At 36.3% G+C, this 17,326-nt stretch overlaps 1 protein-coding gene across 1 annotated transcript; it reads left to right on the top strand.

Annotated features, from left to right (window-relative positions):
• The first annotated feature begins 4,557 nt into the window (after positions 1 to 4,557).
• Positions 4,558 to 11,941, top strand: LOC104611494 (4-coumarate--CoA ligase 2-like). Its single transcript, XM_088900727.1, has 6 exons — positions 4,558 to 6,032; positions 9,355 to 9,553; positions 9,671 to 9,816; positions 9,918 to 9,985; positions 10,078 to 10,180; positions 11,539 to 11,941. Exons 1-6 carry the CDS (start codon positions 4,929 to 4,931, stop codon positions 11,671 to 11,673), a joined length of 1,755 nt encoding a protein of 584 aa, XP_088756853.1. The 5' UTR covers positions 4,558 to 4,928; the 3' UTR covers positions 11,674 to 11,941.
• The last annotated feature ends 5,385 nt before the right edge of the window (positions 11,942 to 17,326 follow it).

Below are 17,326 nucleotides of genomic sequence, written 5' to 3'. Positions count from 1 at the left end.
TCTAGGCTTCTAAACAGCCCGAAGCCCGCATGGAAAGACTTGCCAAACACGACCTTAACCATGTCCCCATTGAATATTTTCATTTTTAAGAGAAATCGTTGAAGTTTTAAGTGTGTATACATGTAGTTAAAGTTAATGTTTTAAAACCGATCCAGAGGCCCAACTATTTTTGCCTCTGGGCCGTGGGTTACCGGTTTGACTGTCTAAATCGAATGGGTTAGACTGTATCTTGTCAGTAATATGTAAATTTATATTATATATATATATATATTATATATGTGTGTGTGTATTTTATCAATAAATAATATATAATTGTGTTCTATATATATTATATATTTATTTTATATTTTAATTCTGTTTTAAATTTTTTATTTGTAAAAAATATTAAAAATTGCAATTTGAGGCCAAAAAGTTTTTTTTTTTTTGCGAAAATAGTGGGGCAAGGCGCCTGTCTCTTTGGGATGCATAGATTTTGAAAAGTTACCCAAAATAAAAAAAATATTACCGTAATCGAACATCAGAGTGCAAAGTTATAGCCTCCCGAACAAGTCAATGATCCAACTATCTAGGTTGGACAGTTTTTGACCAAGTCAACAATTTTTAACTGTCCACCGAATTTTACTAAAACCAAACCCGAAATCTTGACCGGTAGTAATACAATCGACTGAAGGTTGAAGTAAATGGGTAGAGAAAAAGGCGCTTTATTTTGCCACATGAAAATTAAATTTAGCATGGTTCTTTTGGTATATCAGTTTTGACTCGTGTGACTAAAGGTTGTGATTGGTACCATTGTTGCTTCTAACTGAAAATTTTTTGGTGTTTCATCAATACAAATTTGTGATAGAATTTTTTTTCTACTTTTGGGCAGATTAATACACATTGTAGTTTCTATTTAACTGATTCTATTATGATATCAGAAAAATTTGTATCCAATCAATCGGTATCAAAAAAGAGGTAATCAATCAGGTGGTATTATCATGTTTTTCCCACAACATAGATTTTCTCCTTTTTAAAACATCAAATTCAACGTTTCAATTACAAATTAATGATGAATCTCACACATGCATTTTTCTAGTTGAAGTTAGGCCATGTTTGAGAGCGCTTTAGTTAGAAATAAGTGTTTAAAAACAAGTGCTTATTTGAATAAGCACTTATTTGCATTTGAGACCTAACTTTTTTGAGTGTTTATTTTTTAAAATAAGCACTTATTTCATTTGGTAGTCTTTTTTTCTAATAAGCACTTAAATAAGCATTTGTGACTATTTTGTCCTTTATTTTCTTTCAAAATTTTAAAATATACCTTTTGAAAGCATTTCTAATAAATTATTTTTATAAGAGTATTTTTATGAAAAGCATTTTTACGATAGCACTTTTATAAAAGTACTTTATGATAAATCAATTAAGTAAATAAAAGGGGGTGTTCAAAGAAATTTATGGTAAATCATCAATTAAGTAAATAAATTGCATATAAGATAAGTTCAAAGAAATGAGCCTATAAAAAGCACATATGCTGATATTTTGAATTTTCGTAAGGAGTTGGTGTGCCTGTATTTAATTGGTAGCACATGAGAAGAAGTGATGGTTGACTCGTTGTTGAGAGATGGACCACTCAGCAACCAGCATCATTACCATAACGAGATGTCAAATAGGCGGAATCCATCTTTCCATGTGTTGTTTCGGGTCTTTCTGTACGAGATTAAAATGTAGAAGATACGGGAAGTTTTATTTGGAGCTTTCCAAAATCAGCCCAAAATGGGCTTTTCATGTCTTTCCGGCACCCGTCTTTTGGTGATGCCTCTGGTTGGTTGTTTGGGAAAAAAACGGGCCCATTTGGTTCATGGGAATAGGGGTTTGGAATCAGAATTGAAATGGGTCATTCGAATTCAACTGTTTGGTTGGTGGAATTAGAATCTCATCCCATTCCTGCTGGAATGGTATTCCCCAATTTGAGGGAATGGCCATTCCTTTCCCTCCTTTGGGAGTGAAATCCCATTCCTACTTATTCTAATTTCAATTCTGATTCCTATTTGAACCAAACAGAGTATGGGAATAAACCACTCCGATTCCAATTCTAAGGCTATGTTTGGAAACAATGCAAATATGTAGAGTGAAAAATGGTCCATATAAATTGCAAAATTGGGTTAGTTTTGCACTAACAAATTTACCTTCTTACCAAACAGACTTTTAGCCGTAATGGATGCAAACACCAATTCCAATAAAGCATATGCCTTTTTTTTTATCAAAAACCCACTTAATGCAAATTTAGTACTTTTACATCTTATTATCAATGTAAATATGCATTGGAAAATGTGTTTTGTCATTTGTTAATGCATAAATGTAATGTTGCCAAACAAAGGAAAAAGTGAAGCAGAGTGCAAATTTACTCTGAATCAGGATTTATACTCCATTTGCATCGTTTCCAAATGCAGCCTAAGGGATTTGATTCTGATTTCAATTGCAAACCAAACGGATTCTAGGTTGTTTTAAAGCTTCACCAGTAAACCGTATTGTATTAAGTACAAACCAATATTTTAATAAATTATGATTTACACCTACTATTTATGATGTAAAGTTAGGTTATTTTTTATTTTTTAATTGATATATAGATTTCTTATTTAATTTAAGAGATTAAAATCGTGTTTTATTTCTAAACAATAACTCATCACTTTATGGATCTTCTATCATTTGAAATGTTTTTTTTTTCTTTTTAGTGGAGATAATTACCAATAACCTTTTTGAAAGTGAAGGTAACTACCATTTCAACTTTGAAAGTTCATGCTTTTTTTAAAGAATGGGTAGACACATATATAAAAATAGTGTTTTCAATCCACTGTAGATCCAAGCCAACGACTTGTTCGAATTGTCACTTAGCCATGGTTATGGGTACAATTTCCATAAAACCCAAAATTTGATCAAAACCCATTCGACCCTGGTGGCTAAACCACATTGACCCGGACGACTCGGTCATTGGCTCACAAGTTGCAGACTAAATGTATATACAAATTCTGGAGGCTATAACTTTGTACTCGGATGCTTGATTGGGATGATCTTTTTTCTTATTTTAAGTAACTCTTTGAGATCTATGCATCCTAAGGTGCTTGCTTGACTATATAACATATTTTCTACAAATAAGAGATTAAATACTAAAATAAAAAAATATAATTTAAATATAAATTAATGCATATATACACACATACACAATTTGCTGATGTGGTAGGATCTGACTTATTTGACCCATATGGTTGAATTGGTAATCCATGACCTAGAGGCAAAAGCGGTTCAGTCTCCAGATCAGTTTTTAAAACTTTGGTATGAAAAAGAATACTTTTATTTAAGAGTGAGAGCATGCATTTCTAAGATGCTCTTTCTTGAAAAAATAGAATGCTACTTGTCTGAAAACCCCAAACAACCCATGGTGTTTTTTTTTCACATTCAGATGTTATACCCACAAGATACTACAGCTGCATATTGGGAACCTCTTCCATTCTTGTATGTTGTCTTTGATGGGGAGTGTTTTTTTTTTTTTTTGGCTACACAGAGAGGTCATCCCCCAAACTCATAACCCACCCACCCACCCCCCCTATTACAACAACCAGGAAACCTTACCAACCAACCGATTGGCACCTTACCGGGGGTGATGATTTTGATTTACGGCTATGGTCTCTTGTGCTTTGGTTCACCAACCGGTCCATTCTTAACACATTTAATCAATAGTATTCATATTGGGTATTAGCATATCCAGATTAGACGGTGAATTATTAGAGCACTTGGAAGATATTATATAGACAATACAATTCATTGCTTTAATTTGGATATTTTTTTTCTTTTTCGTAAGGTAGGTTCATTATTTTATGTTCATATTCATCCACTATTCAGTCCGCTGAGGATTAAAAAAAAGGTTAATTTTTCTTGGTAGTTATCAGACCGGAAGGAATCTACTCTCAATGTAGTTATTCATACTCATGCCTCCATCCACAAGTCTAAGGGTTCATTTGGTTTGTGTTTGGAATTAAAATCAAAATGTTTTGGAAGCAAAAGCAGAATGATTTATTCCCGGAGCCTATTTAGTTTAAACGGGAATTAGAAATCAGCTAAAATGAAATCTCATTCTCAAGGAAGGATGAGGGAATGAATTCTGATTCTGCCCAGTCAAACAATTAGAATGAGAATGAATCATTTCAATTTCATTCCATACCCCTATTCCTATGAACCAGGCCTTAAATTGAAATAAGAAAGGATACCATTGTCATTTTATGGAAAGAAAAGTGGCATACGTGTGAAAACAATAGAAGCCCATGCACGTTACAAAGCGGCAAATTTAACCATTTAAGAAACACAAAACGAGAGAGAGAGAGAGAGAGAGAGAGAGGGAGGGAGGGTGGAGGTTAGGTAGGTAGGACTTAAGAGAGTGTTCCGCCAGGTTCTCTTGAAGGTGAGATGAGCGTGCTGCTTCCAACGCCTCATGTTCTAAAGCTACCCTCCTGACCGGCCCCAAACTCTCCACCTAACTCTCTCTTCTTCCTTGTATTTATGACAACCGCCCCTCTCTCCTCTTTTTCCAGCCCTTCTTTTTCACTCTAATTCTTCGCCTCTGTTTCCTCCATTTGAAGGCTTCAATTTTTCAATCCATCCTCCACACTAATCCCTGAAACCCTGAAACCCAATAAGCAGGATAAAACTTATTCTCAGCTTCCTACAGATAAAGTTCTCCTTTCATCCTCAGTAGTTTCAAGTATTCTTTTTGTGTTATTGGGCTTCCATTTCTACAGTTCCTGATTCAATTGATTTTCCGGTCTTTTCGTCGCATTTGAAGTTTAATCTCTGGAATTCTGGGTTCTCGACTTATTCCAGTTTCAATTTGAACTTCAGTTCTCACACCTCTGTTTTCACTTTTCTCTGAAAGAATAAGAACAGACAGAACAGCGAAGATGATTTCTGTTGCTACTCCTGAAACCCAACCACCACAAATCACTCCTGAAGCACCACAAGTCACTCCCGAGCCACCACAAATCACTCCCCAGATCCCCCCTACGGAGAACCCAGCACCAGAAACGTTCATATTTCGGTCTAAACTCCCAGACATTCCCATCTCTAACCACCTACCGCTCCACAGATACTGTTTCGAGAAGCTCTCGGAATTCCCAGACCGACCATGTTTGATCACCGGTTCGAATGGCAGAATATATACGTTTGCAGAAACCCATCTCATCTGTCAGAAAACGGCTGTTGGCCTATCGAATCTTGGCATCAAGAAAGGCGACGTGATCATGGTTCTCCTTCAGAACTCGCCTGAATTTGTCTTCTCCTTCATGGGTGCTTCGATGCTTGGCGCCATAACCACAACTGCAAATCCTTTCTACACACCAGCAGAGATTTTCAAGCAGTTCTCCACCTCCGGTGCCAAGCTCATCATTACTCAATCCCAATACGTCGACAAGCTGAGAGATTCCGAGAATTTCCCGAAAATTGGAGAAGGCCTCACAGTGGTCACCGTGGATGACCCACCGGAGAATTGCATCCATTTTTCTGTTCTCTCCGAGTCCGACGAAAGAGAGCTGCCATCAGTATCAATTGATCCGGATGACCCAGTTGCTCTTCCGTTTTCTTCAGGGACGACCGGCTTGCCGAAAGGCGTTATCTTGACCCATAAGAGCTTGATCTCAAGCGTGGCTCAGCAAGTTGATGGAGAGAATCCTAACTTGCATTTGAAGACAGAAGATGTTTTTCTCTGTGTTCTTCCTCTGTTTCATATTTTCTCACTGAACTCTGTTCTGCTCTGTTCTCTGAGAGCCGGGACTGGAGTTCTGCTGATGCAAAAATTTGAGATCGGAGCACTGCTGGATTTGATCCAGAGGTACCGGGTTTCAGTTGCCGCGGTCGTTCCGCCGTTGGTTCTGGCATTAGCGAAGAATCAGATGGTCGAGAACTTCGACCTCAGCTCGATTCGGATCATATTGTCGGGTGCCGCTCCACTGGGCAAGGAACTGGAGGAAGCTCTTCATAGCAAAGTCCCCCAAGCTGTCTTCGGCCAGGTAAGAAAATTTACTCTCTTCAATAAAAAAGAACGATTTTGTTTATTTACTATTTTAGTTTACCATGCAGAAGCTTTGGATCGGGTCTCGGGTCTAGGACCCATCAAACAGTCTAAATCCCTTATTAGCCTCGTATGTCGTGTCCATACAGAAATGGGACCCACGATCAACTGGGTCCCTCGGCATACATCAACTAATAAGATGGAACTGTAGAAATAAAACGTTTGATAACGGCTGAATTGGCTGAACTGAATGACTTATTATTTTGTTTTTAATATATAAAATAATATAAAAATTCTAATAAACCCAAGTTCAATATAAGTTACGACTTTTGACTCTTGAGGAGCTCAAAAGTAATAACTTATCAGCAGAGACAATACAATACGCCATTTAATTCAGCCACTTCAGTTAACCATTGCTGATAACTGACGTGAGAATGCAAACGTGGCAAGTTATCGGCCTTCCGCCCTTCCCTCGGCCTGCAAGCTGCAACTATGCCTGCATGTCCTGACTCCTGACTCCATATTAATAATAAATACCCAACTCACAGCACACGGCAGAATTATGAAATTACAGCCCAGTGATGCTAAGAATTCTGAATTGGACTGAACAGCCATTCTCCCAAAAACTATGCTCGCATGAAACGGGAAGTGCCTTGAACAATTAAAAACTCGTGGTAAACTACAAATAATTATTGGGAAAATTCCCTTTATTTTGGAACTAGTGTTACTTTGGTCCTTTAACTTTAAAAAAGCAATAAATCAATAATCCAACTTTCAAAACGTGTCAAGAATAATAGTATATTAGTTACTTAGTATATGTTTGGCATTGATACTTCAGTTGTAGTTGTACTGATGTGTGGCTTGGAGCACCATAACAGTGCCTTTATTTTTGTTTGAAATCATTGTTGTCAGGTAGGATATTTCCTCGAGCAATAACAATTTTTTTTTGTTTGGTACCATTGCTCCAACAAACGTTTTCAGCACTTGTACCCATTATCCAGTGCTACATCATTGCCTTGTTGGCAGCCATGAGCTGCAGCTCCACAAAACGCCAAATTTGGCATTGCTCCAAGCCATGGCTTCCCGATTTTCAAGGCATAGCTTGGAGCACCGCTTTTTATGAAAAAATAGTTCCAAACAAATACTCATTTACTGGAGCACCGTTTTTTCCGATGTGGTGCTAATGTGACACCATTGCTCCAGGAAACAACAACGATGCCAAACAGCCCCTTATATCACATGATGACATGTGCGACTTAAATTTTTTAAAATATCAAAACTACCCTTAAAAACACTCTTCACTGTCTTCTACATTTGAGACTGAACCACTGCTTCATGACCCAAATCAAATCTAGAAGAAAGAGCTTGAGAGAGAGAGAGAGAGAGAGAGAGAGAGAGAGATGAAGGGTGCTTGCGACCAATCAGTTTTCACAAGCCCACCTCTCATTGCCCAATTGTCTACATTCCATAGGCTGTTGTACACCCTCATGGGTTGCTTGTTGGGGAAAGCAACACTAGAGATAGAACTATTGAGGAAGAAGATAATGAACAATAGTTTTGAGAAGGGCATTTGGATGGTTGATAAAAAAAATTAGATAACACCCAAAGGGCATTTGTGTCTTTTTACATGCCACTTAACGGCTGGTTAATGACAGGTATTGGATTGACACATTTTAGAAGTTCGGGTATTGAATTATCACATTTTAAAATTCAGCAACCAAAATGACTCTAGGCCCAAACTACAAAGTACTAATTGAAAACTTTCCCTTAAATTAATAATATATTATGAAGTCTTATGGGTACCATATTCGAACTCTTCATTTTATGTTTTTATTCTAGGGTATAAAAAAAGCTGTTCTTTGAAATCCTCAAGATATCCCATCAACATTGGATGTCAAATGTCCCAATCCAACGGTCTCATAGGTTGAAATTTTCTTTTTGATATATTGTTAAGGGCTACACAACGGGGGTAGCCCATCCCCCAATCCATAACTCCCCTTCAATCCAGGTGCCTGCCCAGACTTGAGCTATAGCCCTTATCCAACAAGTGCTAAGCCCAGCCATTGCGATTCCTATTTTGACAAATTTTGATTCTGATTGCAAGTAGGAATCAAATGGACCCCTAAAAATCACATGAACCTTTTGATTCTGATTTGGATTCGAAGTACGAATCAAAGGGGAAAATATATCATAAAAATAAGAGATACAAATAATACCCAAAATGAGATGGTAAATCATCTGAAAGGGAATAGTCGAACCCTTAAACTAATTCTGTAGCAACCATTGATTTAGCTACGGTCAATTCAATGATCCGGGTTGATTCCTGAACAAGGCTTTAGGTGGCTGGCTAGATTTACAAATGAGTTTTGTTAGAAAGAGCACTTGGGAAAAAGCTGTCAATGGGGAGGTGTTATTGGGGAAAAAAGATAACAATGTAACTGCTTCAGTCTTTAGAATCATATCAATTATTGATTATTATCAACCCTAATAACACTTAAATTTTTAGTTTGACCCCATACCCACCTAACACCAAAGCCCAGCTCAATTACATAGATAGGATAGGAACTAGGGGTGAGATAAAAAAAAAAAAATGGAAAAACCAATTGACCGAAAAATTGACCAAATCGAACCTGTTCTTAAAGGTATCGGTTCAGTTCAAATTGACTGGTATACATATATTTCTATATTTTTTAAATATATTTATATATATATTATATATTTTATTTTTTATACATTATTGATTAATAAATATGTATTATATATAAATATATATTTATAATATATTATATATTATTTATTATTTAAAATATAATATTTTATATATTTACAATATTTTATAATATATATTGTAAAAGTAAAAAACTGAAAAACCAATAAACCAAACCGGCCAACCAGTTGACCGACTGGTCTCAATTTGATTCCGATTATCGGTTTTCTAAAACCGGTAGTACCAGTTTAGTTCTAAAAAATGCTCCATGGTTTGGTTAGCCAAACCGTGAGCACCCCTAATAGGAATCCCTTGGTAGGTGGGTGGGAAAGTTAAGGGCAATGTTTTAGTAAAGAAACGGTTCAGGGTAAAATGGAACCAGTTATTTAGACATTTTTTGGGCTGAACAATCTGACCATCTGGATCAACAATGGTTCAAAAATCATGGTTAAGGGAGTGCTCTGTTCTCCTTCTCATCTCATAAGAACCAAAGCATGTTTTGTTTTTTCTTTCAAAAAACAAGGTTTTTGATTTTCTAAGTGGAAACAAAAATGCTTTTCAAAAAAATGTTGTAGAATACCATTTAATGGTTCAAATTTGATTACTTTTCCAGGGTTATGGAATGACAGAGGCCGGGCCAGTGCTGTCCATGTGCCCGGGGTTCGCAAAGCAGCCTTTCCCAACCAAGTCTGGCTCATGTGGCACAGTAGTCAGGAATGCAGAGCTCAAGATCGTCGACCCAGAAACTGGTGCGTCACTCCCACACAACCAACCCGGCGAGATATGCATTCGTGGACCTCAGATCATGAAAGGTTGAGCTCAATCCCTTAACCCATCAACCAATGAATTCCTGCCTTGCAATTGCACACGACTCACTTGATGAATGGTCTCACAGAACTGACATTCCGATATGTCCACAATTCTTTCAGGATATCTTAACGACCCCGATGCCACGGCATCTACCATAGATGCAGATGGGTGGCTCCACACTGGTGACATTGGCTATGTGGACGATGATGAAGAGGTTTTTATTGTTGATAGAGTGAAGGAGCTCATCAAATATAAAGGCTTCCAGGCATGTTCCTTCTTGGTGTTGCTTATATCCTCCCGTTGATATTGATTACAACAACACCGACGACCATGTTGAACTTATAGCTTCACCTGTCATGTATGTAGGTGCCACCGGCAGAGCTTGAAGCCCTTCTCGTGAGCCATCCATCCATTGCGGATGCCGCTGTTGTCCCGTAAGTAGTGCAATTAATTTCATAAACTAAACACAACCTGCACGATATCATTATTTTATATCTCTCTGAACTCTGTGCATGTCTTTTATCAGTCAAAAAGATGCTGTCGCCGGTGAAGTTCCAGTTGCATTTGTGGTCCGGTCAAATGGGTTTGATCTTACTGAGGAGTCTGTAAAAGAATTTATAGCCAAACAAGTAAGTAGAAACATGCGTTAATTTATTTGAAATTTCACCTTTTATTAAAGTTCATGTCAGTAATCATATCCATGACAAAGAAAAAACATATAAAAGATGATGGTTCTTCATATTTGATCTAGCCAACGATGCCGACTTGCTCAAATGGGTGGTTACTGGTTAGAGCGTTCAACCCATGAACCAGTTACCAAAACAATTTTGTGTCTGGTCCAAATTTACGACATGATTTCAAGTGTTAGAGTAATCTGTGCGTGTGGGACTGTGAGACTGTCAATGGACAGAGCCAACAGAAGACCTTATTATATAGGGTTTGGATTTGCATTATGCATCCCGAGTATAGATTTTTGGTTGTTGTTGTTGTGAAAGGATTAAGAGTTAAGACCTGGACCTACATATATTTAGGGTTATCGTCTGAAGTTCTCATAATTTTTCCTCCATTTCTCTTATACTTATCCTGATTTTTCCAAATATCTTGATAACCGTCAAAGAATTTATGTTATCTAGAACTTACATTTCTTCAAGTCAGCATTAGTGACCATTACTATGACACTAATTGTTTTTAAGAACAAAACTAACACTCACCTCTTTTAAATAATTGTTTGAAAAAGAAAACGGGTAAAAAACAAAAGATGAAAATATTCTTTTATCCTCTTCCAACCCAAAGGCCCTAAGCCCCATATGGATGAAGAGATAAAACCCCGAATTTCAGACTCATGGATAGTATAATAAATGTCATTGTCGCAGAATTTTTGTTCATCGCAAACTTAAATGGAGGGGTAGTATAGTAAATTTATAAAAACAGTTCATCTCCAACAAAGGGGTCTCCGGAAGCCAGGGTATGTTATTAAGAGAAAGGGAAAAAGCGAAGGATACTACTATGCTATGGTAGTTTTAGATAATAATCCTATAAGTTTGATATTAGTATATTATAAAGATACTCCCTATTTAATACTTTTTTTCCTCATGATATACTAGTAATACTATCATATTTTGATGTCTAAATGTGTCAACTTAACAAATAGGAAGGTTCATTATCAAACTAAGGTCAGACCCGATAGTCACCAACTCCCCATTAATAAATAGGTAGGCTATGACTTGTGAATCTTTTGGAAATTGGAACTGGTGCTGCATATCGGGTCAGAATTGGGCCTATCATGACCCAGATCAGACCAGATAGCGACCCATTGACACTTGACAGCACCATGTGCACGAGACAACAAACTTGCCTTAGAATCAAAGATCAAACAGAGATTTTCATGGCCGCAAAACAAACTACTTTACAATAGAGCTTTGGGTTGACGACTGACCTCAAATCCTTGTGATGTCTGATTGCATCTTTCTTCCTCTCTGATCAACAGGTGGTGTTTTACAAAAAGCTGCACAAGGTCTACTTCGTCCATGCCGTTCCCAAGTCCCCCTCCGGGAAGATTTTGAGAAAAGATCTTAGAGCTAAACTTGAGACAAACTCCCACACAGAAATTAAATCTTCATGATTGATTAAGTGATTGCTTTAGCTTGTAGAGGCATAGAAGCCTTGTTACCTATTACCTAGTGAAAGTGAGTTTACAGGGGAAGATGCATTGCCATCAACCGGGTTGAGAAGCCAAGGAAAGTGTAAGGACCTTCCAAATGTAATGTGCCATTAGTGTTGCTTCATTTTCTTTGCATTGTAATGCAATTCTGTTTTGTACTTCAATCAGATATTCTTATAATAAGATAGGAAGGGATTTTCCCTTTCAATTGATTATTTTACTTGTAAAACAATTCTCTTTTGCTTTCATTCATATCCATCTGGTGGAAAAGTGTTTGGCAAAGGAATCAAGTGCTTCTGAAATACAGATTGGGTGACAGCTGAATCTTCAGTTGCACTGGAACTCATTAAACTCATGAACATAAAATCTATGATGCTGGAAAGATAGGGTATCTGATGAGCTTTGATCAATTAAAGCCCATCCGTGAATTTTGATAAATACCATCTGATTAGTTAACAACTTTATGATACTTTTTGTTTGGTCACAAGTTTTTTGGATATGATGTCTTTCTGGTATCATAGTCAAACCTTTTCAACATCAAATAGTAAAATATTAGCGAATGGGGGCTTGCTAAGCATATGTTTAACTAACCAAATTATCAAACATTTTTATAAGTAAATATAAAATGTGCATTTATTAAAACAATCTATATATTTTTTTCATTGATAAAAAGAGATCAAATTTAAGGAAAGAGAGAATATAATAGTGTTGATTTACATATACACCCTGTAGAAGTGTAAAACTAGATAGATGGTGAAATAGAGGATGCTGGAAGAATGGGGTCACCGTAACTTTGGAGGAGAAGCTCTGAGGCGCGTTTGAAGACACTATCTTTAGAACATTATTTGCCCCCACTCAGTTTCACTGAGTTTGTTGTTGGGTTACAGGCAAATCCGTTCCCAAGATACAACAGAGCCTTGGGCGAGAAACTACAACCAGCAAAGTTGAAGAGTCTCCGGAGAAACCTTCTGTAAGACTGTAGCAGACCAGACTGAGAGGGAGAGAGTGAGTGAATTTCGAAAATGTGTTTTTTTGGAGTCTGATTCATTCTCCTTAAATAGTTTATGAAGAGGTATGAAGAAAATGTAGGTGCTGGTTTAGAGAAGGCACCTTGAACAGTCACAATTTCAAACATTGTGACTGTTTAAAAAGTAGTTAACAGTTAATGACTGTTAACTTTGAATTGTGCCTCTTGATCACACCCGATCAAATCGTGACCGTTGATCTCATCAACGATGATCAACGGTCAGCAACGCACCAAAACCAAAGCCACCCTTCGCGAGCCAAGCGAGTGCGAGCAAAGTGCGTCTCATTGCGCCGCACACACGTGCGCACACGTGTTACGTGGTATCAAACCCCCATACTCTCCTCCACTAATTCTAAGGAGTGTCAATCAGTTCCTATTAAAATACTGAAAACAAAGCTTACAATTTTCCAATGTGGGACAAGTTCAAAATTAGGTTTTGCAAGAGAAAAGCTAATTTTTCAATCAAGTGTGTAGGTGCAATTTCCCATGTAATTGACCAATCAAGCCCATTGGATTTAATATCTTACGAGATTAAAATCCAACAAAAGATAAATTTCTCTAACAATCTGTTAGATAGTTCAAAGAGATCACATTCTAATTCTCTAAAATGATTAAATTACCATAGTGGAGGCGAGGCTGTGCTAAGCATGGGCGACAAAGCCTAAAAAATGAACATCAACAAAAAGAAGGTAAGATGGGACCAGTTTATAAACTACAGAAAAATTGAGATGTTAATGCTTGGATGTAATCTAATCTTTTAAATAAGGTTGGATTGAGCTTGGAGGTTAACTAAATTCAATTAATCTACTTTATTTAAGGTGTTATTTATTTTAGGGTTAATTAATTTATTTTATTCAATTAATCTACTTTGTTAGTTAATTAGTTATAAGTTGGATATAGGATTATAAGATACGTATATTTAAAATTTTAGATCCAAAGCTTACAACCAATCAACTGGTATCATAGGTGACCATTCATGGGGGTGAGGGGCCTTGATTGGTCAAAGCTTATTGGGTACCATGCCCTTCCAGTATCATAGAGATTCTAAATGGGCTGACAGAATTTAACATGCTTTCATATGCCCCCACGAGTTAGTACCCTATATAGTACACACCATAGATCAATACCATTTATAAAAGTATGAATGTGTCTTATTTTTTGGAATTTTCTTGGACAGAATTTATCCCTTAATATTGGGCTATCGTGGGAGACATTTATATTTTAATAAAAAAAAGCTTTAATTTAGACAGTAAACTAAATGAACAACATTTATGAATAGAAAATTTAAGACCCTATCTATATCTATACTATTATTAAAAGTGTGAATGAGAGTGTAATTTTTTATTTGACTAAACACCCCAATTTTTTAATTTGGTCAATCTGTCATTGTAAAGATAGAAATGTAATTGAACAACCACTTTTCTTCTCGTTCAAATCCTTCTTATTAAGTCTTACATTTAAGGTACTAAATCACAATAACATTCATTGAGTCTTATTTTTGTCTTGACTAAAATAGCCCTATTTTTGAATTTAGTCTCTTCAATTGTAAGGGCAAAAAATGTAATTTGAACTGCTACATTTCCCTTCATTCAATTCCCTCTCATTAAGGCCTCGTTCGTTTCACGGACTTTGGAAGGGGGGAAGTCGGTCAATGCGATTTTGATTCCCATTGACCAACTCTCCCATCTCATTTTTCAAGATTTAGGTAGGACCCACAATAAATGCCTTTCCCTTGGGTATCACTTACCTGAGAAAGTGTTACCCTTCTCCCACTCGGGAAAGTTCCCAAGTGGAGAGTAAATGCTCAAAATATAATATGCCAAAAATGCCCATAAAAAAATATAATTGAAAAAGTATGGACTTGGACACAAGGGTAAAAATGACAAAACATAGAAAAATTAACCACCTACCTAGGAAAGTGGATGAGGCAAAAGAACATGGGGAAGTTGAAAGGTCTCATTTACCTAGGTAAATTTAACAAAAAAGAACATGGGTAAATACAATTACCTGGCTAAATGTTTCTTAGGAAATACTTACTCAGGTAAATGACCTCTTTCTAAACGAACGAGGCCTAAGTCTCATACTTAAGTGTATCAACTCCCATTTTTCATTGAATCTTATATTAATTGACCATATTAAAAAAATAAGTGTGCAAAAGAATAATTATTTTTTATTGATGATATAAATAAAATGCAAATTTAAAATAAACAAAGTTATTTTCCTCTTTGGTAGCATATTGACAATTCAAACTTTTAGGTTAAATATGTAAATCCTTGATATCATAACTAAATAATAATAAAAATTAAAAAGGATGAAAACAAACAAACATAGAAGACATTTGGGCACATCTTTAATATCATATATTTGCCATATTAAACAAACAATAAGTTTGATAAATAAAGATAAAATTATAAAAAATTTTGGAAACATTATTTACCATCATCATCATCATAAAAAATTATCACATGCAAAGCATGTGCATACTTACTAGTTTAGTTAAAGAGAATATAAACCACTTGATGAGAATGACCTCTCATTAGTAAAAAGGATACCTAGCAAGGGGCAAGGAAGATTATGGTCTTTTGAGAACTTTCATGGAACTTTTACATACTTCTAGTTGTTGGGAAAAAGGATTTAATTGTCGAACAAATTGACCCCTAAGTGAGCAAGGTTGCCACCTCATGCAGTGTACGCAAGAAAAGGATAGTAATTTGAACCTTAAATATGAATGTTGTATGAGAAGGAAAATGCCTAGTAGATTAAGCTGATGCTTAATTTAGGAAAATTATTAACCGATATGAATGTTCAACTCAGCATAGGAAGAAAAGAAGACATGGCACCCTTGAAATGAACTTTATACGTAGGGGTGTCAATTGGACTGGACTTGGTCCAATACGATCTAGTGCAATGCGAACTCGTTACAAATGGACCAGGTCCAATCCAATCCAATGAATATTTTGGACCATTTTAGACTGGTCCAATTCAATGTATAGACTCTAGACTGTCCATTTTATTCAATTTTGTTTTAATTTAAATTGGTCTCAACTCAAACCCAATCCATTGATACCTATATTTTTATCTTATCAATGGACTAGATATTGGCTCAATCCAACCCAATCCAATATAAATTAATTATGGATGGACCAGGTCCAATCCAATCTAATAAATACTTTGACCATTAAGTTTGGATTGGTCAAATTCAATATGTTTTGTTGGTCCGTCCAAATCCAATCTGTCCAAATTGATTTTGGTTTGGATGGGGTCCAATCCAAAACCAATCCATTTGACACCCTTATTTGGATGTGTTAGTTGAAGGTGTATCTACTTATTTAAGTATGTTTAATTGGTCAAATTCAATGTGGCCATGTTTGTTTTTACTTACTCGAGTAAGTATGTTTAATTGGGCAAGTTTTTCTAAGTAAAACTTGCCTACATAAATGAGGTTCTAGCATCCTTGTATATTACAAGTTATCCAAGTAAAGAGAGCAGTGGGAGGGAGAGAATGCTTAGGTATGCTGCTTACTCACCTTGAGGGTATTAATTATTTGGGTAATGATACTTTTTGTTATACTTGATTACCATGTGGCCCAATATGGTAGGAAATAATGCGGGCATTAGGATTAACTTACCGGCGGACCAACTTATCCCCCTTCGCGCTAAATACTACTATGGGCCTAAGTGTAGTTGTAAGGGCAAAGTAGACATTCTCATTGAAATCATGGATTCCAGTTGGTAGAACCATGGTTTTTAAAACCGAACCAGTCAGGGGTCCGTTACCAGGTTGAACGGTCCAACCATTCGAATTGAACACAGCCCGTTCTGACAAAAAAAATAAAAAAATAAAAACGGTCAAAATCAATCGAACGGTTCAAATGGTTAATCATCTGGTTCAGCAGTTCGTTGACCAAAATCAACGGTTTTAAGGAAAACGGAACCGGTCACCTAACCATTTCTCGGTTTTTTCCGATCTGACCGTCCAGTCCTGGCCCCATACAAAGTTGAGCCTAGGAATTTTTGTTTTTTTCCTTTGATTCTTTTCTATGTGAGGGTAATTTCGTATTGTATTTTTTCTCTGTGTCTCAGCTTTGCAAGTTGCTAATTATTGCACTGTTTCAGTTTGTTTCAAGTTTTAAAAATCATTGGGTCATTAGAGTATTCTTTATTTTAACTCATCCTATATTTTAGTATGTCAAAAATCATTCATTTCCCACTCTTGAAATCTTTGTATGCGCACGATTTGTAACAAATAGATGAGAAAGATTTTCACTTGATTACTAGTTTATTAAAGCAAAATGTTTAACTTAAACATACCTAGGAAAAACTTAAAATTCTTCTAGAGAGCAAGTCATTGAAGGAGAGATAGATAGAGAGAGAGAGAGTGACGGTTCAAAGAGAGAGAGAGAGTGTGACAGTTCAAAGAGAGAGAGAGAGAGAGAGAGAGAGAGAGAGTGACGGTTCAATGGATTGATACTAGCATTGTTAAGAGGAATGAGTTCCGCCAATCTAGGTTAAGTCTACCTCGATTGTTTTTTTTTTGAATATTTGTTGCAGAGACTATATTTTTGTACTTTGGGCCTAGTACCATTT

This window comes from Nelumbo nucifera, chromosome 3 (assembly GCF_055504915.1).
Source record: "Nelumbo nucifera cultivar China Antique chromosome 3, China Antique-T2T, whole genome shotgun sequence".
NCBI classification, from domain to species: domain Eukaryota; kingdom Viridiplantae; phylum Streptophyta; class Magnoliopsida; order Proteales; family Nelumbonaceae; genus Nelumbo; species Nelumbo nucifera.
This window is presented reverse-complemented; position numbering and strand designations above follow the sequence as displayed.